The sequence below is a fragment of the Sarcophilus harrisii genome, chromosome 1 (genome assembly GCF_902635505.1).
Source record: "Sarcophilus harrisii chromosome 1, mSarHar1.11, whole genome shotgun sequence".
Taxonomy (NCBI): Eukaryota; Metazoa; Chordata; class Mammalia; order Dasyuromorphia; family Dasyuridae; genus Sarcophilus; species Sarcophilus harrisii.
Window position 1 is genome coordinate 580,817,177 of NC_045426.1, and position 18,249 is coordinate 580,835,425.

Genomic DNA, 18,249 nt, shown 5'->3' on the forward strand with positions numbered 1-18,249 from the left:
AAAGAAATGAAATATCAAATGTTTCATTTTTATTTAATTTAATAGGTATAAGGGTAAAGTATTATATTTGGGTTGAATAATAAGAAGAATAAGAGGGGGAGAAGTATGATTGGCCAATAATTCATCTGAAAAATATCCAGGGAATTAATGGATTGTAAACTTAATATGAGTCAAAATTATGAAAAAGCAGATAAAACATTTAATGGGACCCAGAGGGTAGAACTAGGTACAATGAATGGAAGATAAAAAGAAGCAAAATTAGGACTAGTGTTAGGAAAAAAATTCTGACAATTGACACTATCCAAAAGGGAGATGGTCTTTCTCATAAGGTGTGATGAGTTTCCTGTCAATGGAGATCTTCAAGGCAAAATTGGATGACCATTTATTAGGTACATATTACAGAAGAAATTATTGTTTAGATATGGGCTCTGAGCTTCTTTTCAACTCACAGATACTGTGATCCTATGATTTCATTTTCTGCCTTGTAACCTTTTTTCTTTTAATTGTAAATTATTTATAGATTATTTAGATAGATTCATTAGTTAATATTAGTTGATAATATTCATTCTGAAATGTTTTGTTAGCAGTTGAAAGTGATAAAGAAGCATGGGCTATTAAAAATTGAACCATTTCTGTAAACTTTCCATTGGGCCTTTTTTTTCCTTTGATTTGTTATTTTCTTTTTTTCATTATTCCATATTTTACAAGAAGATGCCTTTTAAAAAAAATAAGGTTTTCAGTTAGGGAAAATGTGTTTAAAACGGAAAAATATATTTGAATGTAAAGGAGAAATTAATTTGAACAAAATCAAGACATTTTATAATGCCTTTATATGCCAGCTTATTAAGAAAGGAGTATAGCATGAGATTACACAAAAAGTAAGGAAAAAATACACTCCCAAGCACTGTTTTATATCAAATGTGAATTGACAACAATGTTTTTATGCATCTGTTCTGCCCACATAAGAAGCCAGCTTCATCGCCTGGATATATCCTGGGGCTGAAACTTCTTATAAATATGAGAATTTCGTTTTTTATAATGGCAAACAGAGTATGGTATCCAGCTGTGGATCTGCTTATATACCATGTTTGCATTTTTCCTTGGGCTTGTTTTATACAGTATATGGCAATATGTTGTCATACAAATTCCATGATTAATGCTTATTTACGAAACCTTGTGTAAATATCTTAGAACTTAGTCAAACAATGTGCAAGTTAAACAATATGTTCTGTGAATATTGGAATGACATATCCCAGGAGAATAGCAAGCTGGATAGTGTATGTTCTTTTAGTATCTTATAGAACAGCTTCAGCTACATTGTTGTTCTTTTTTGCATAGATTGGATTATGTTATGTTTTGTTGTTAAATTTATTTCTTTTAAAACTGATCAAAATTCATATTAATTTGTCATTTTGAATTTTTAAAATCATTTGGAAATAATTATTTAATATTCTGGGAAATAAATATATGCTAAGAAGCATTTGACAGTATTTTTGAAACTATTTCTTGTTTGTGAGTTTCTACCATGTATTCTCTTCTTTGTATATAAAAATGAAGCTACTGTCTCATATTTAATAGGTCACTCGCTACATTTTGCCCTGATGTATTATTTTGTATGAAGTTTATATATAAATGTGCGTGTGCTACAGTATATTGCTACTAGATTGTAAGCTTCATAAAGATAGAGACTGTCTCTGAATTAATAAACATAAATTCTCTCATGGAAACTCAGCATAGTTTTCTTATTTTGAATTAACAAATGGGATTAAATATTGAGGAAGTGTACTTAGGTGATCATAGATGTTATTGAAAACTACTAAAGCTCTTTGGGGATTTAGTAATTTGGGATGAGATCATGTTTCACTTGTGGACAAATTTATCTTCTTCTGCACATTGAGTTAATAAAAAGACTATCTTTTAGGTCTATGAAAGAATTTTGCAGGTATTTTTTCCTTTGTCCTTGTTATCTCCTACAGGATATGTCTGGAATAGCTATTTTTCTTCTGTTTCCCATGTGGGAAACTTCTTTATAATTATACCCTCATCAGGAGTGAATCTTGTAGTTTTCCAATTTGCTGTTGTAACTCTACTCAAGTTCTCTACTTGGCTTTAGCCTATATTTACAATATTCTAAAGAGTCAGTTGTAAAGAATTGTTCTTTGTGGTGTTTTTTTAGGTTCAGCTCTTATATGAATTAACAGACATTATGAATAAAGTCTGGAATAAGATTCAGAAGAAAGGCATTCTAAATCAATCTTCAAGCTATCTAGAGTCTGTGACAGGACCTGTTCCAAGCTCTCCAATTAGAAGTAGTGTTGGTACAGTTCCACCAGATACCAGCACATGCAGCCCATCTGCTGACATTGGAACTACTACTGAGGTAAGTGTTTTTGAAAAGTTATTTTATTATGTGAAGGATAATATAAAATATAAAAAGATCTCAGTCATAATTGAGACAAGTAAAGATGATCTCAGTGAAAATGGATGTAAATAAATTGATTTTGCTAAGGTGTCACTGGGATCATATTTGCTTCTATTTACTTAGAAGTAGGGTAAAGGAGATTCAGGAGAAAGGATATGATAATGGAGGGAAATTGAGCAATGGAGAAAGACTAACAAGAGGCACAATTTAGAAAAAAAGGTCTGAGGAAAAGGAAATGTAAAGAACAAGAGGGAATGGGAGAACTCTACCTCTGTAAGTCAGCCTGTTACCATTTATTAAATACCCTGTGTATACCAGTACTATATTAAGCACTGGGTATTAAGCAAAGGATAAGACAATCCATGCTCTCAAGAAACTCCAAATCTAATGTGGGAGACTTACAAACAAGTATCTACCAAAAAGATAAGTGCAAGACAAATTAAAGGTAAACATTAATAAATTATTTAAGCAGGAAACATTTTTAAGCACCTACTATATGCCAGGCACTATGCTAAGCACCAGGCTAATAAAACAAAGCATAAGATAGTCTTTGCTCTCAAGAACTTTATAATTGAATGAAGAAGAAAATACAGAAGAAAACTGAAATGTGAATGGGGCAGGATGATTGCCTGGGACAGAACTGAGGGGCTGAGGAATTAGAAGTCACTGTGTCTACAAAGAATTGGATTTAATACTGGAGGGGAGAGGAAACAGTAGAAAATCAATGGATTATGAGCAGATAATGGGATTTTAAAATTGTTGAACATGGAGGTGTTGTGAGTAAAGACAAGACCAAGGGTATGATTGTCTTTGTGTAGAGTTGAGGTGAGTTAAGGCATGAGAAGTAAATAAGTTGAAGTAAATAAGTTACTGAGTGAGGAACTTTGCTTTTGGGAAAAGGAAATAAAAGAAAATGTAATCCTGCAAAGATTAACAAATTCTACTTTAAAAAGAAAGCCAATGGAATCATGATTATTCCCATCAACATACCTCCTCCTGCCCAGTTTGATGCTGCAGCAATCCCTAATAATAGCTAACCTAATCTTATAGGTTTTATTGAGTTCCATTCATGTGCAAAGAATATACACAAAACAGTGCTATAAAACCAATTTGTGTGTAGAAAGAGTTCCAGTCCTATCTCACATACTTTTTTTTCTGAAGCAATTGAGGTTAAGTGACTTGTCCAGGGTTATACACCTAGGAAACCTTTAGTGTTTGACACTAGATTTGAATTTAGGTTCTCCTGACTTCAGGGTTGGTGCTCTATCCACTGTACCACCTGGTTGCCCCAATAATCATATTTTTCAAATTTAAAACTTTATTATTGATATCTCTGAAAGTAGAAAAAACCTTTGTCTTTTTTGTATGTATACTATATAGGCAAACTACATGGTTAGACAAAAGTATATACAAATTAACTTAAAGAGCAAAAGATCAGGAATATGAAGGGAAATTATTTTTAAAAGATAAAAATGAAGCTAATAGCACTTCCTTGTTGTTCTTATTCAGGAGGATCTGATTCTTTATGATGCTGTTTTCTTGACCATATCCTTTCCTATACACTTCATTATTTCAAATTATAGTATGGAATATTAATCATTACAACTGTTTTTTGAGATTTAAAATTATTGAAGTAGATCAGTAGAATAAAATGGACACAGAAGAATTAGGAATAATTAAATTATATTACTTAGCATGTGACAAACCCCAAAACATACATTACCTAGGAAAGTATTACTATTTGATAAGAAGTTTACATAAATTAGGTTTAGATCTACACCTTACAAAATATGCCATAGTGAACAACAAATACCTATCTTGATATTAAAAATATTAAAAACATTTTCAAAAGGTTGGAGGGCACTTCTGGGAACCAAAATGGCAGAATAATCAATACATCAACATAACTCTCCCTTATTCAACTCCAAACAACCATAAAATAGCTCTCCAAACAAATTCTGGAACAGCAGAACTATTAAAAAGAAGAGGTGAAAAGTTTTTTGAATCCAAGAAATTTGGAAGGTTGCAGGAATGATCTGTCATTCAGATAAAAAGAGAAAAAGAAAATATGTAGGATTTAATAAAATTAAAGTTTCCATTCCTACATAGGAAGATGATTCTTAAAAATTATATCATTAATAGTATAGCTAGAAGGAATATACATAGAGTGTATGGATATTAGGTGAATTTGAGGGAATGACATAAAAATATTAAGGGATAAGAAAGAAGAGTACACTGGGTGCAGCAGGAAGGGAGTTAGAATGAGGTAAATTATGAAGAGGCAGGAAAAACCAATTACTATGGAGGTGAAAATGGGAGACTAAGCAATGGGCATTACATGAACCTTTCTCATCAGAATTGACTTGAAGAGGAAATGGGATCTTCAGTCAGTTGAATATTGAAATCTGTCTTAGCCAACAGGGAAGTAGGAGGAAAGAGAACTAAATAGAAGGGAAGAGGGTATGACAGAAGAGAGCGTCAATCAGAGGAGGTGGTAGGCAGAGGCAAAACACTGATGAGGAGGGAAAGGCCCAAAGGAGAGATAGGACAAGCAAGATAAAAAATAGAATGGAGGGAAATACACTAGTAGTAATCATGAATATGAATGAGATGAACTCTCTCATAAAACAGAAGCAGATAAAATGGATCAGAAACCAGAATCTTACAATATGCTGTTTACAAGAAACATACTTAAAGCAGAGAGAGACACAGAGTGAAGGAAAGAGGCTGGAGCAGAATCTAGTATGCTTCAGCTGAAGTAAAACAAACTTCCAGCCAAAAAAAACCCCAGGGATAACAAAATGGTATCATAGATAATGCAGCAAAATCAATACTAAACATATATGTACCAAATGGTATGAAATACCTCAGTTTCCCTGAATTGTAATACCTCAGCTTCTCTGTGTTAGTTTCTCTGCATTAGTTTCCCTGAATTATAATATCTCAATTTCTCTGAGTTAGTATACTGTGTCTTCCCCTCTTCTCCCTCCTTCTGACCTTTAGGACTGAGATAATTAGGGCTGCAAAGCTCTGGCCATTCTGGCATTCCAAAAAAATAAAATAAAATAAAACTCCAGATGGCTTATCTCAAATACCTGGATGGGCATCCTCTTTCTCTCCTGCTCCATACTTACTGTCTCCTGCTTGACTACCTTTTTCACTTCCAATTTATCAGAATTTATGGTCCTTTCTGAAATTATGACTTGCTAGACGTTTCTCCCCCGCCCTTGCCTTTGTTTCCCTCATAATTGGAGCCCTATAGAAGTCTCTAGAATTAATTACTAGATGGTGGATGTTTTGAGTCAGGAGTCTAATCCAGCCAACTAGTCAAAGCTCTCCATTAATAAAATATTAAAGACTCTAATCTCCGTCTTGCCTCAGTTTCTCTGGCATTACAGGTATTGTAGCCAGGTTCTTAAAGGAAAAGTTAAATAAGTTACAGAAAGAAATAGCAAAACTACTGGTGAGGAACCTTAGCAGTCTCCTCTCATTACTCTATAAATCCTACCAAAAGAATAAACAAGAAAGAAATGAAAGAGATAAATAGATTATCATAAAAGTTAGATTTGACAGATCTTTGGGGAAAACTGAATAGGAACAGAAAGGAATGCACTTTTTTCTCAGCAGCACAAAGCACTTATCCCAATTAGGTCATAAAAACCCCCTCAAAATCTAATGCAGAAAAGCGAAAATATTAAATGCATCCTTTTAATACCATGGTGTAAATATTCTTAATTCTAAAAAATAGGTGGGTCAAAGAACAAATCGTGAAAACTTAATAATTTTATTAAAGGGAATTATTATGAGACAATGTATCAAAATCTATGTGATGTAACCAAAACAATATACTAAGAGGAAAGTTTAATATTCTAAATTCTTACATCAACAAAATAGAAAAAGAACAGATCAATGCATTGAGTATGCAACTAAAAAAAAAAAAAACTTAGGAAAAGAATAAATTAAATAAAATATTTTGTCCAATTATATTCTAATAAATCTGACAATTTGAGAGAAATGAATGAATATTTACAAAAATATGTTTTTGTTTTTGTTTATTTATCTTGGATAAGTACAAAGGACTCACAAAGGCAAATATTGTCTACCTCTCAATAAAGAACTAATGGACTCTGCAGATCAAAGCATTTTTTAAAACTAACTTTATTCTTTTTCTGGATATTTTTCCTTTTGACATGTTTTTTCTTTCATAACTATTACTAATATGGAAATGTGTTTTATATGATAGCACATGTGTGATCTTTATTAAATTCCTTATCATTTTCAGAAGAGGATAAGGAGGGGAAAAATTGCAACTCAAAATTTTATGAAATGGATGCTAATAATTGTTTGACATAATTGGGAGGAAAATATTCTTAAAATTTTTTCAAGAGAAACTTTATTATTTACCTTGTGCACTTATGACTCCAAAGTGATATTTGATAACGAAATAAAGGGCAGAAGCAAAAAACAGAAAACAAAATAGATAATTTTATTGCATAAATAAATTGAAAAGCTTTTTCATAAACAAGATTAATGCAATTAAAATAAAAAGAAAAGAGGTAAAATTGAAAAAAAATAATTTTGCTGAATATTTTTGATAAGGTTTTGATATCTTAGTGTATTAGGTTAGTAGTATATAGCCAATAGATCTTGATTTAGGGGTGAGGGGACAGGGAGGAAGAGATACTATAGAAAACACAAGTTATATAAAAAACCAAAAAGATAATAAAAACCTTTTTCAAAAAATTTGATTTCATTTTATCTATAAATTTAAACATTAGATTGAGTCTTTTGAATTCCCTTATGTTTGAAAGTGTTGAAGTGAGAGAATTCATGCAAAATTTTCTTTTAAAATATTTTATAAATATCAACTTGTTACTATCTAATCTAAACCCTTTAGACAAAAAACAGTGTCAGTATTTGTGATTGTCATTTAATTTAAAAGATTTAGTTATACTCACTTTGACAAAATTGATAGTGACTTTAGCCAGGAAGAGGTACAAAAGACTGCCCCCAAGGAATCTTGTAGTCTGTTTAGCACAGGTCCAGTAAATCCCCAAAACACCATATTTCTTCGTTCCACTGATTTCATTGCTTAGTTTTATAACTAATCTATCTATCTATCTATCTTTGTGTATATATATATTTGAGGAAATGGTTAGGTAGGGAAGAATGGGGATCATAAAAATATTGATCTTTTGTTTGGCGATTTTCTGGTTTCATTTGGTCTATATAACATGATTTTCTACTTTGTGGCTTATACCATTATAAGTACTGCAAGCGACAAGAATTATTCAGTATGACATGATACTTCTTTTGAAAAAAGTATTTATTTTGTTGGTAGTATGTGATTCTTATATGCATTTAATTAGAAAACATTTAAAAGTAGTATTCCTTAAAACCTATATTATGATTATAGCTATAATCAGTCAATATATAAATATTTATTAAGAGCCTACTATGTTTCAGGCACTGTGGTGAGTTTTGGGAATATAAAAAAAAGGCAAAAGAAAATCCTCTGCTCTCAAGGAGCTTACATTGTAATGGGGGAGACTATTATAGAGGGCCAGGAGGTAATACTCCATTCCAGGTTTTGAGTTTTACAGTAACTTGGCTCATCAAAACTCCCTTATTGAAATAGCACAGACTGCTTGTCAATATAATAAATTAATAATCTAGTGACTGAAGTAAAATGTAAACACTATTCTTTGGATTAAAAGTTAAACCTTTGAATTTAGGACAGGAAAGAATGTCCACAGGAGACTAAAGGTATTTGGGAGAAAAATACCTGAGATAATGGTATAATAAACTTTACTCTGATGCATATCTCAACTATTCGCATCTCTGTCTAAGTAACTAAGATCTGGGGCTTAAGGGGTTTAATCATTTATATCATAGCAGAATTTTGTTAGGCTATAGGAATTTTAAAAGAGTGTACTTTGTCTCAAACCTATGAACACTGAGGTATGTATATATATATATATATTTGTGTGTATGATCAATAAACTTCGAAGAGTCCATAACCAGGACTTCTTTGCCTGGCCCTGGCCCCCATATGTCACATCCTTCATCGCCACTGGAGCTGGACCCCAACAGGAGACAATTTGTAAACAAATACATATGAATAAAGGTATTTACAAAATAAATAAATATTTAGCAGGAGCTAAGATACTGGAATTAAGAAGAGGTGAGGAAGGTTTCCTGAAAAAGGTGGGATTTTAATTAGACATTAAAGGAAACCTGGGAGGTCAGAATGGTAGAAAGAGAGAGTTCCAGGCCTAAGGGACACCAAAGAAACTGCCCCAAGCCAATTGATTGTCTTGTTTGTCGAAACCAATATCACTAGATTGAAAAGTATCTCTTAAAGCTGTAAAGTTTAAGAAGACTGAAAAGGTAGGAGGGGTAATAAAGACTTAAGTCTTTGGAATAAGAATTCATTGCTTGTTAAAAACTGTTATCTTTGGAATAAGAATTCATTGTTTGATAAAAAAAAAAAAATTGTTAGAACTGGAAAACAGTATGACTTAAATTGGGCATAGACCATTATCTTAAACCATTTACCAAGATAAAGTCAAAATGGATATCTGACTTCTATATAAAGAGAGGTATTACAAAAAAATGTAAAAAACATGAAACATATTACTTATTAGATGTATAAATAGGTATAGAATTTATGAATAAACAAGAGATAGAAGAGTTTTAAAATGGATAATTTTGATTATATTAAATTTAAAAGATTTTGTGCAAATAAAACAAATATAGCCAATATCAGAAGAAAAGTAGAAATTGTGGGGAGCAATCTGTAGACATTTTCTCAAAGGTCTCATATCTAAAATATATAAAGAACTTTGTCAAATCTATAAAAATAAGAGTCATTCCCTAGTTAATAAATGGTCAAAATCATATAAACTGAGATCTTGGAGGGAAGGGTGGTCCTCTGTTAGAAATTTCAATCCCCTCTAGGAGAGGCCCCACCCTCCTGTTCATAGGAGAAATGCCTAGATAAATAATCTCATCCAATTGGAGATCTTGGCCAGGGGCATAATCACCACTCTCTATTGAAAGATCCTCAGCTCCCATCCAAAAGAATCCAATAAATTGAAAGATGTATGCCCAGACCTTTGCAAAAGTCCTAACAGGAGTTTGCTCACTGTTTTCTTAGCATAATAAACCCATTCTTGCCACAAACCTAGAGCCTGTATTCATTAGGGTTTGCGAATTCTTTCACAAAGCCTGCAGGACTGGCCAGGGGACCCTACTGTGTCAGGGAATCTCTCAATCTCACACCTCAACAAAGGGATATGAACAGGTTATTTTCCGATAAAGAAATCAAAACAATTTGCAGTCATATAAAAAAGATATCAGATTGGCTAAAATGATCATATTTATCTTAGAAATACTGTGAACAAATAATTTTTAACCATAAATTACTCTAGAAACAAGAGCTAATAATATTAATGCAGTATTATAAAGTACTTGAGGCTTTACATAATCCTTTCTTTATTGCTTTATAAGATAGACAGTCTTAGTATTATCCATATTTTAAAAGTAAAAAAAAAAAAGCTTAAAGAGCTTCATTAAAGATCTAAAAATGTTGTATAACTAAATCTTAATTCTTTTTAATTGAATCCTAATTCCAAGAATCAGTGCTATTTGTCCTATATTAGAGTAGTTAACTGTCTACTTAGTTTCCTTCAAGATCTAGTGACAATTTCACCTATCAAAGGTTGTAATGGTCTGAATATCAAGTTCATGCACTGAGGTCCCTAGCACGTGAGGCTAAATAGTAATTGGACCATACTCTATTAATATATATGCTTGGATAAAGAATGGCCCCCGCCCACTCTTTGTGCAAGTCCTGATGTGTTGTATAGGAATGACGATTTTGGTGGGTGGAGGCAGAAGAGCGGAGAGACTGCTGGCTGGTTCCTGTCGCAGCTGCTCACATTGTATCCCAATCCCCCTTCACCTCTGCTGGCTGGGTCCTGTTGCAGCTGCCCACATTGCTATCGCAATCCCCATTCATCTCCACAAAGAATAAAGATTGAAGATTTTCCCTTAACTTAAATTCCTGACTCCAGCTGATTTTAAAATACGTGCTCATCACAAAAGGTCTTTTCCAATTTCTTGTAATTCTAGTTTCTTTCTGTTGTTGTTGAGTTGCTTTCATGAATGTCTGACTCTTGATGAACCTATTTGGAATTTTTTGGGCAAAAGTACCAAGTGATTTGCCATTTCCTGCTCTAGCTTATTTTACAGTTGAGGAATTATAGCCAACAGAGTTAAGTGACTTGCCCAGGGTCACACAGCTACAGAGGACCCTGGAGCCAATTCTGAACTCAGAAAAATGTGTCTTCCATACTCCAGATCCTGTGCTCTGTGCACTGTGGCACCATCTACCCACCCCTTCTGTTGATCATTATTTAGTATTTATCCTTTATATAGTTTGCACATAACTGTTTTCAAGTTGTCTTCTCTAATAAGTTGTGAGTTTCTGGAGGGCAAGGATTGTCTTATGCCTTATTTTATATCCCCATTTTGTAACACAGTGTCTGGTACATAATAGATACTTAATGAATGTTTATTTATTGACTGACAGAGTACCTTTCCTAAATCTCATCTTTGAATGAAAATTTATTTACTCTTTTTTAACCCTTTTTCATTTTGATAGTTTTAAGTATAAATCTTTTTAAGAGATACTGTTCATATCAGCACCTTCTTAAATTTTATTTTTGAATAACTTAGAAATATCATTATGAATATCTAGTGTATTATGATGTAAAAAAGTAATTTCTTCTACAGCCACTAACGCAGTCAGATCTTTTGCCCATGCCTGTTGTTTTGAGTTCTTGTGCCCATTGTTTTTTGTTCAAGAAGAGTGACTCCTACTAGGACTGTGCATTACTTTATACTGGAGTCTCACAAAATCCAGTCATGGAAAATCAGATGACCAAATAGTTCAGAAATATCTGTAAAATGAGAATGAATTATATCTGCTTGAAAGTCTTTTCTATGAGTAAAATACATGGTTTTGTGACATCTGTTTTACCATCTTAAAAATGTTAAAAAAATAACAACAACAACAACAACAAAAAACCCATGGGTTTTCATGAACCTTGCAACACTAAAAGAAGTTCTATAGTTTATCTAAAGTCACGTAAGACATTAAATGGCACCAGCCAGCCTTGAACTCAGCTTTAACTGATTCTGAGATTGTTTCTCTATCTTTTGAGCCTTTCATTACATTAAAAAATTACTGTTTTTCAAATCATAGTTTACTTAATTAAATATCTAGTTAAAAAAAAAAAAAAAAAAAAAACATTGTCTCATTGGTAGAGATGTTATTAAGTCCATAGACCAGTGCCAGACCTCCCTTCTGTACCTCCCAGAAAAAAAAAAAAAGCAGACAGACAAATGAGACATCTCCTAACATTTTCCCTATGTGAACTCTTCCTTAGGAAGCAGTATTTTTTCAGGAGCTTTGTTCTTTTTCATTAATCAGTAGTGCTATATAAATGCATATTATCAGTAATGGCCATTTACACACTGGAAATGAAAAAGAAAATTTGATGATTCTTCTTGATTTAAAAACAAACAAACAAAACCAGCAGTAACAATAATAACAAAAAAAAAGGATAAATTTATAATCGCCTAACTCTGGAAAATTGTAGTTAGATTGGATGAATTTTTGACCTCGGTTTGCTTAGCTCCTTAAGAAAGACTTTTTTTTTTTTTTTTTAATGGATTCTGAGTGCTAAATAGAAATTAAGTATTAGTGCCTTATGTCTCAGTCTCTATTACTGGTCATTTGTGATTTCGGGCAAACCAATTTACCTCTCTTTTTTATCTTTTATATCTATTCCACAAATACTAAGATGTTGTGAGAATTAATAAATGATTGGAAGGCTTTAGGCAAATCTAAAATGCTATATAAGCACTAAAATATTGTTTCTCTGCTTCCCTAACACAGAAACTGACATGTTAAGCTCTCAATAAAATTTGACACCTTACATTCACAATAAAATTTGACTTTTATTATTTATTGGTCCAGGAATTTTAAGTGCTGTACAAAGCAACTTACTTCTCTGTCACAGCAAGTCAGTGTGAGGTGCTACTGTTCTTAAAATTCAGTCTGCACATAGGAATCATTAATTTCCAGTTCAACATCCCATTTTAAAAAGTTAGTCCTATTCTATACTTGGTGTCATAGACCCATAACAGAATTTTTTCTTCGTGAAATACAAATCCTGTAAAATTTTAATCCAGGTTAAGCTTTCTTTCCATCTGTCTTCTTCAAACTTGCTATTCAATTGGTATTTTGCTAATTACTGAGAGTTGCTTTTAGATGCATTTCTAAATATTATTTAATTATCTGTATTTTCATGACTTAAATTCAATTTAAACTTTTAAAAAGTTAGGTTACTGTAACTATTAGAAAGGCTTCATGTCATTAGAAATCGTTTTGAGAAGAACTGTGATGTTCTCTTCTTTTCTCAAATATAACACCTTGTTTCAAGTTCTGGTCCATAACAAAGAACAATTATATCAGAGCTGAATGAGCCAATGAAGATTGCAAATTCTTTCTATGCATACTTTTCATATGTTTTAAAAAAATACTTCACATACAATCACCATTGCTTTACTTTAGTTTTTTCTTTAATTTCAAATACTTTTTCTTCAATAATGTTATAGTGAGATTATTTTTCATTTATGTGGGTTGTGTATATTAATCTCCTATCCATTGATAGTTCTATTTATTCTATTGTTTTAATATATTCTGTCATTATGCCTGTGGTTTAAAATGTAAGGTAAGATTAAAAAACAAATCTCACCTTATATTTTAAGGTACAGGCATAATTTTTTGATAAGTATTTCTAATAATCTGTATTTTTTTTAATTGACTGCATATGCTATTAGATGAGATTAATATGTTGGTTTACTCCTTAACTGCCTTTTTTTCTTCTACTTTAAAATTTTGGGTTAAAAGGGGTGACTCTTTGCAGGAGGGTTTATGCTCTATTGGAGAACAAAAATGATATTAAAACGAGATATCAGTTTTTTAAGAAAGAAAATATATCTGCTACATTGGATCAGAAGGATTCTTTTGAAAAGACCTCTGATTAAAAAAAAGAAAAAACTTGATCATTCTAACAATTGCTTGAATTAAATAGTGAAAAGAGTATGTGTTTACATGATCCTTTGATAATTTATTCTTTAAGCTGTGAGTAATTCTTTTCATGCTGACAAGTTGATAGGGAGCTCTGCACTTGTGTGAGAGTAAAGCTAAAGCTTCCTGAATTTCTTTCTGGGTGGTGGTAGAGCTAGAAACGTGCATGAGAAGTTTAAGTACTGGGCTTAGAAACAGTTAATCATTTTTATCACCCTGCATTGAAATAGCCTGAACAAAGGTAGTGCAGTCTAAAGCAGGCCACTTGTTTCTGTTGACTTAAGTGCAAACAGCAGTCGAAGTGTTTAGCCCTTGGGGAGGTTCTGTGATTGAACAAGAACTCCATAGTTATTTTGATAAGGCTGAGAGAGCAGTAGTGTGGCCAAGCTCTGATCATCATCCCTGTGCTTTGAGGCAGGCCAAGGATGGAGGCCTCAAGTGTTTGGCTCTTCCTGATGAATAAAGATAAATTCAACTAGTAAAATAAACTCAGTATTTTGGTCAATTTGCAACAATTGGTGAAAGAATTAAACTGTATATTTTAGGACTTGGCATCAGGAGGTGTGGGAAAATAGTTCAGCGTCTCTGATTCTGGCTTGATCAGGCTGTAGATTTGGAAACAGAGCAGAAAATTAATGCATAAACATATTTAACAATACCACACTGAATGTTGTGAATCCAAAATGAAAATTGAAACTGCTTGAGGAAGGAAGGCAAAAATTCTTCTTGTGACAGCTTATGTTTTAAATTTGAGGCCATACTTTTAAAAAATTCTTCTTATTCAATTTAACTAATAATATTAAAAATTGAGGGTCTCATTCATTTGAGATGTGGCTACTCCACAGATTTCTGTTCTGAGGATTTTGTGTTGTTCTTATTACTGTAGGGAGGATTTAATTTATGCATTCTTGACATCCAAGAAACTCTGTATACTAACCACAGTTTCTGTTTGTATTGTTTTCTATTGGACTTGACTTTTGCAACATTTATCTTGTTCTGGTATTAGTTTGTGTTTTATTAAATGTTGTGTTGCTTTACAAAAAAAAAAAAAAAACTAACAAAAGAACCTACATTCTTTTTGTGGTTTCTAGATTTCTTAGGAATTTCAACTGTGGCAGAGTTAGAACTTCTTTCAGAGAAGCATTTACATGAAAATCTCTAGCAGAGAACTGTTTGTTCTCCTTAGTGTAGTTAGATCAATAGGCTACTCCTATTTCTTAAAGTTAAAGTCTATAATCACAGGTCACAATAAATTATTGGACAATGATGTTTTTTTGCTCTTCAAACATTCTCACACCAAATGCTTTTATATATTACTTTTGTATATTTGCCAATTTAATATCCTGGGGGACTAAGAAAAATGAAGTTATTAAAAGAAGCTGTTGAAACACTGGCAATAGTAAAAACTTCCTAAAGAAGCTGAACACATTCACTTACATAAATCTGAGGAGCATAGATTTTGAACTTCAACGGACCTCAGAGTACATCTGGTCACTCTCATAGAATCACAGAATATAAGTTAGAAGAGATCTTAGTAGCCATCTAGTCCAACACACCTACTCTTCATTTTATAGCTTAGTTAACTGGAACCTAGAGAAGGGATATAACCTGCTGACCTCAAACTTGCCTTTCACTCTCTCTGCTGAACCACTAGAGTACATTTTAGAATGGAAGAAAAAGAGTGATCTGTGATAATGCATAATGGATAATAGTAGTTCCAGTATAGTATAATTTATTGAGTTCTCCACATTTTGAAATCTGTAGTTGTAGAATTGAGATTTATCTATGAAAGATATTGGGCTACTAATGAATAGTTCTAGCCACTGAATAATATTTCAGGTGCTAAATTGTAACAACTAGTAGTGTTGTATTTCAGTTTTTATCATTTCTTTGATGAATTTACATTGATAACTAAGTTTGGTAATCTTTCTGTAATTTCTGGTGGTAATAATGAGCTTATTCGGAAATGCCATTGTAAGTCCCTTCTTTTCTAGAAACAAATCCACATGACTCGGTCATTTGATACTTTTCTTCATTGCTTTATTCTTGTGTATTTTTGCCATTGATGTAACTTTTGATTCTATTCTTTTATCTTAATATCTTCACCGGCATGACTGTCCTGTAGTAAACCACTTAGAATTATACTTAATAAAGACAATTCTGTATACCTGTTATTTGATAGATAAATAAGATAGAATCTTAGGTCTGGAGTCAGGCTCAAATTCATATCTGAATGAATTATATACTTTCTATGTATATGACCCTGGGCAAGTCACTAAACCCTGTTTGCCTCAGATTCTTATTCTGTAAAATTAACAAGACAAGGCAATGGCAAATCATTCCAGTATGACAGAAAATGCCTGAACAACAACAAAATACAGCCCGTTTTCAGCCTTTATTGTTTAGGAAAGTGATTCTCTAATTATTTTTATAAGTGACTTATTTATCACATGCTCTAAGGATGTCTGCCTTTTTCTTTTTTTGTAAAGGAACTGTTATACTTTCTATAGCTATCTTAGAATGACAGGGTCAGAGTTTGCTAACATTGTAATGGTTTTGTTAGGATACCTTCCGATATCTTCCAAATCTATTATGATTTAATTTACAGTTCCAAAAATTTATTAGGACAGGTATAGCATAAGCATGTTTTCTCCATTCTGCTTTGATTTTAGGATAACAGCAGATTTCAAAATACTTATCCAAATTTTTTTATCACTTTTTCCTTGACATCTTTATGTCTTTCCTGAAAGAGACTAAGCTATTTATATGTATATGTATATACATACTGCCATTATCCAGTGATTTCATTGTGACCTTCAGATTCATCTCTATGTTGTTTCACCATCCATTAAAATTTTTATTGCAGTCACATCCAAGTACCATTTTGGTATTAATAGAGAAAAATTTCACAAGATGAAAGAACTGTCCAGTGTCTTTTCTAGGAAAATCATAGAGTTTTATGTCATCCAGTGATGAGAATATGTTTTACTACGACTCCTTTTTAATTTTGAAGTCATTCTTTGTTCAATTTAAGAGAACTCAATTGGGAAATAACTAAGCAAATTGTGGCATATCAATGTAAAGGAATATTATTGTGCTATAGTGAATGTGTAAAGAATTGTATCAAATTATAAAGAGTGAAGTAAGCAGAACTTGCAAAACCTTCTGCAATAACAACAGCATTATAAAGAAAAACAGTGTTAGAAGACTTGTGATCTGTGTTCAATACAATGACCAGCCACGTTGAAACATATTTCCCAACTTTTGAAAGAGAGTTGAATAATTCAGGGTGCAGAATGAGAAATACATTATCAAATATAAACTATAGGAATTAATCTTGCTTCATGCTATGGATATTAAAAGGTATACACTGAATTTATTATACTGGGAATATTATTCTGGGAATCTTAAATTTTTGATATGCTTTGACTTTCTGGATTCCTTTCTGTTTCTTTTGTTGTTCTTAATTGGATAATATCATTTAATTTCTATTGCATGTACCAGCTAATATTGTTAAAATCTTCAAGTGCTTTCTTGTAGCTCTTAAGTGACTCTCTCAAGCTCCTTTTTTAGCATGGTAATTTTAATATCTGTTATTTGTAATATTCTTTGATGGCTTCACCTTTGTACAGATCTTTCTTAGACAGCTGCTAGATAGAGAGATAGATTGATAGAGAGATACACAGACACATATCTACATATGCACACACACAAATATATGCACACTACGAATGTCTGTGGCAGCCCTCTTTATAGTGGCCAGAAACTGGAAACTGAATAGATGCCCATCAATTGGAGAATGGCTGGATAAATTGTGGTATATGAATATTATGGAATATTATTGTTCTGTAAGAAATGACCAACAGGATGATTTCAGAAAGGCCTGGAAAGACTTATACGAACTGATGCTGAGTGAAATGAACAGGGTCAGGAGATCATTATATACTTTAACAACAACACTATATGATGATCAATTCTGATGGACCTGGCCATCCTCAGCAATGAGATGAACCAAATAAGTTCCATTGGATCAGTAATGAACTGAACCAGCTACATCCAGCAAAAGAACTCTGGGAGATGACTATGAACCATTACATAGAATTCCCAATCCCTATATTTTTGCCCACCTGCATTTTTGATTTCCTTCACAGGATGATTGTACAGTATTTCAGAGTCCGATTCTTTTTGTACAGCAAAATAACAGTTTGATCATGTATACTTATTGTGTATCTAATTTATATTTTAATATATTTAATATCTACTGGACATCCTGCCATCTGGGGGAGAGGGTGGGGAGAAGGAGGGGAAAAATTGGAAGAAGAGGTTTGGCAATTGTCAATGCTGTAAATTTACTCATACATATAACCTGTAAATAAAAGACTATTAAAATAAAATTTAAAAAAAAGAAGAAAAAAAAACAAATATATGCACACTGCAGTATTTATAGTAATTGTTTTTATTGCTTTCTCTCAAGTACTATGAGAGAATGAATTCAGTTATGATAATTAAAGCAGATAACCAGCTTTTTAAAATTATTCTGTTTTGGTATAATTGGATTCATGCCATCAAACTCAAAAAAAAAGTCTTTTCTCAATTCCAGTCTAAATGTATCTATCCCCTTTTCAAAAATAACTTCAGATATTATTATTGTTTTTGGCTTTTC

At 32.3% G+C, this 18,249-nt stretch overlaps 1 protein-coding gene across 10 annotated transcripts in view; it reads left to right on the forward strand.

Annotated features, from left to right (window-relative positions):
* Positions 1-18,249, forward strand: part of VPS13B (vacuolar protein sorting 13 homolog B) — a 950,112-nt gene that overhangs the window by 482,473 nt on the left and 449,390 nt on the right. For all 10 annotated transcript variants that reach the window (XR_004232297.1, XM_031954131.1, XM_031954187.1 and 7 more), the window contains one exon: positions 2,177-2,380. Coding sequence is in view for 9 of the 10 variants with exons in the window: in XM_031954131.1 (XP_031809991.1) it covers positions 2,177-2,380 (204 nt within the window). In the remaining variant the exon portion in view is untranslated. The remainder of the gene's footprint in view (positions 1-2,176; positions 2,381-18,249) is intronic.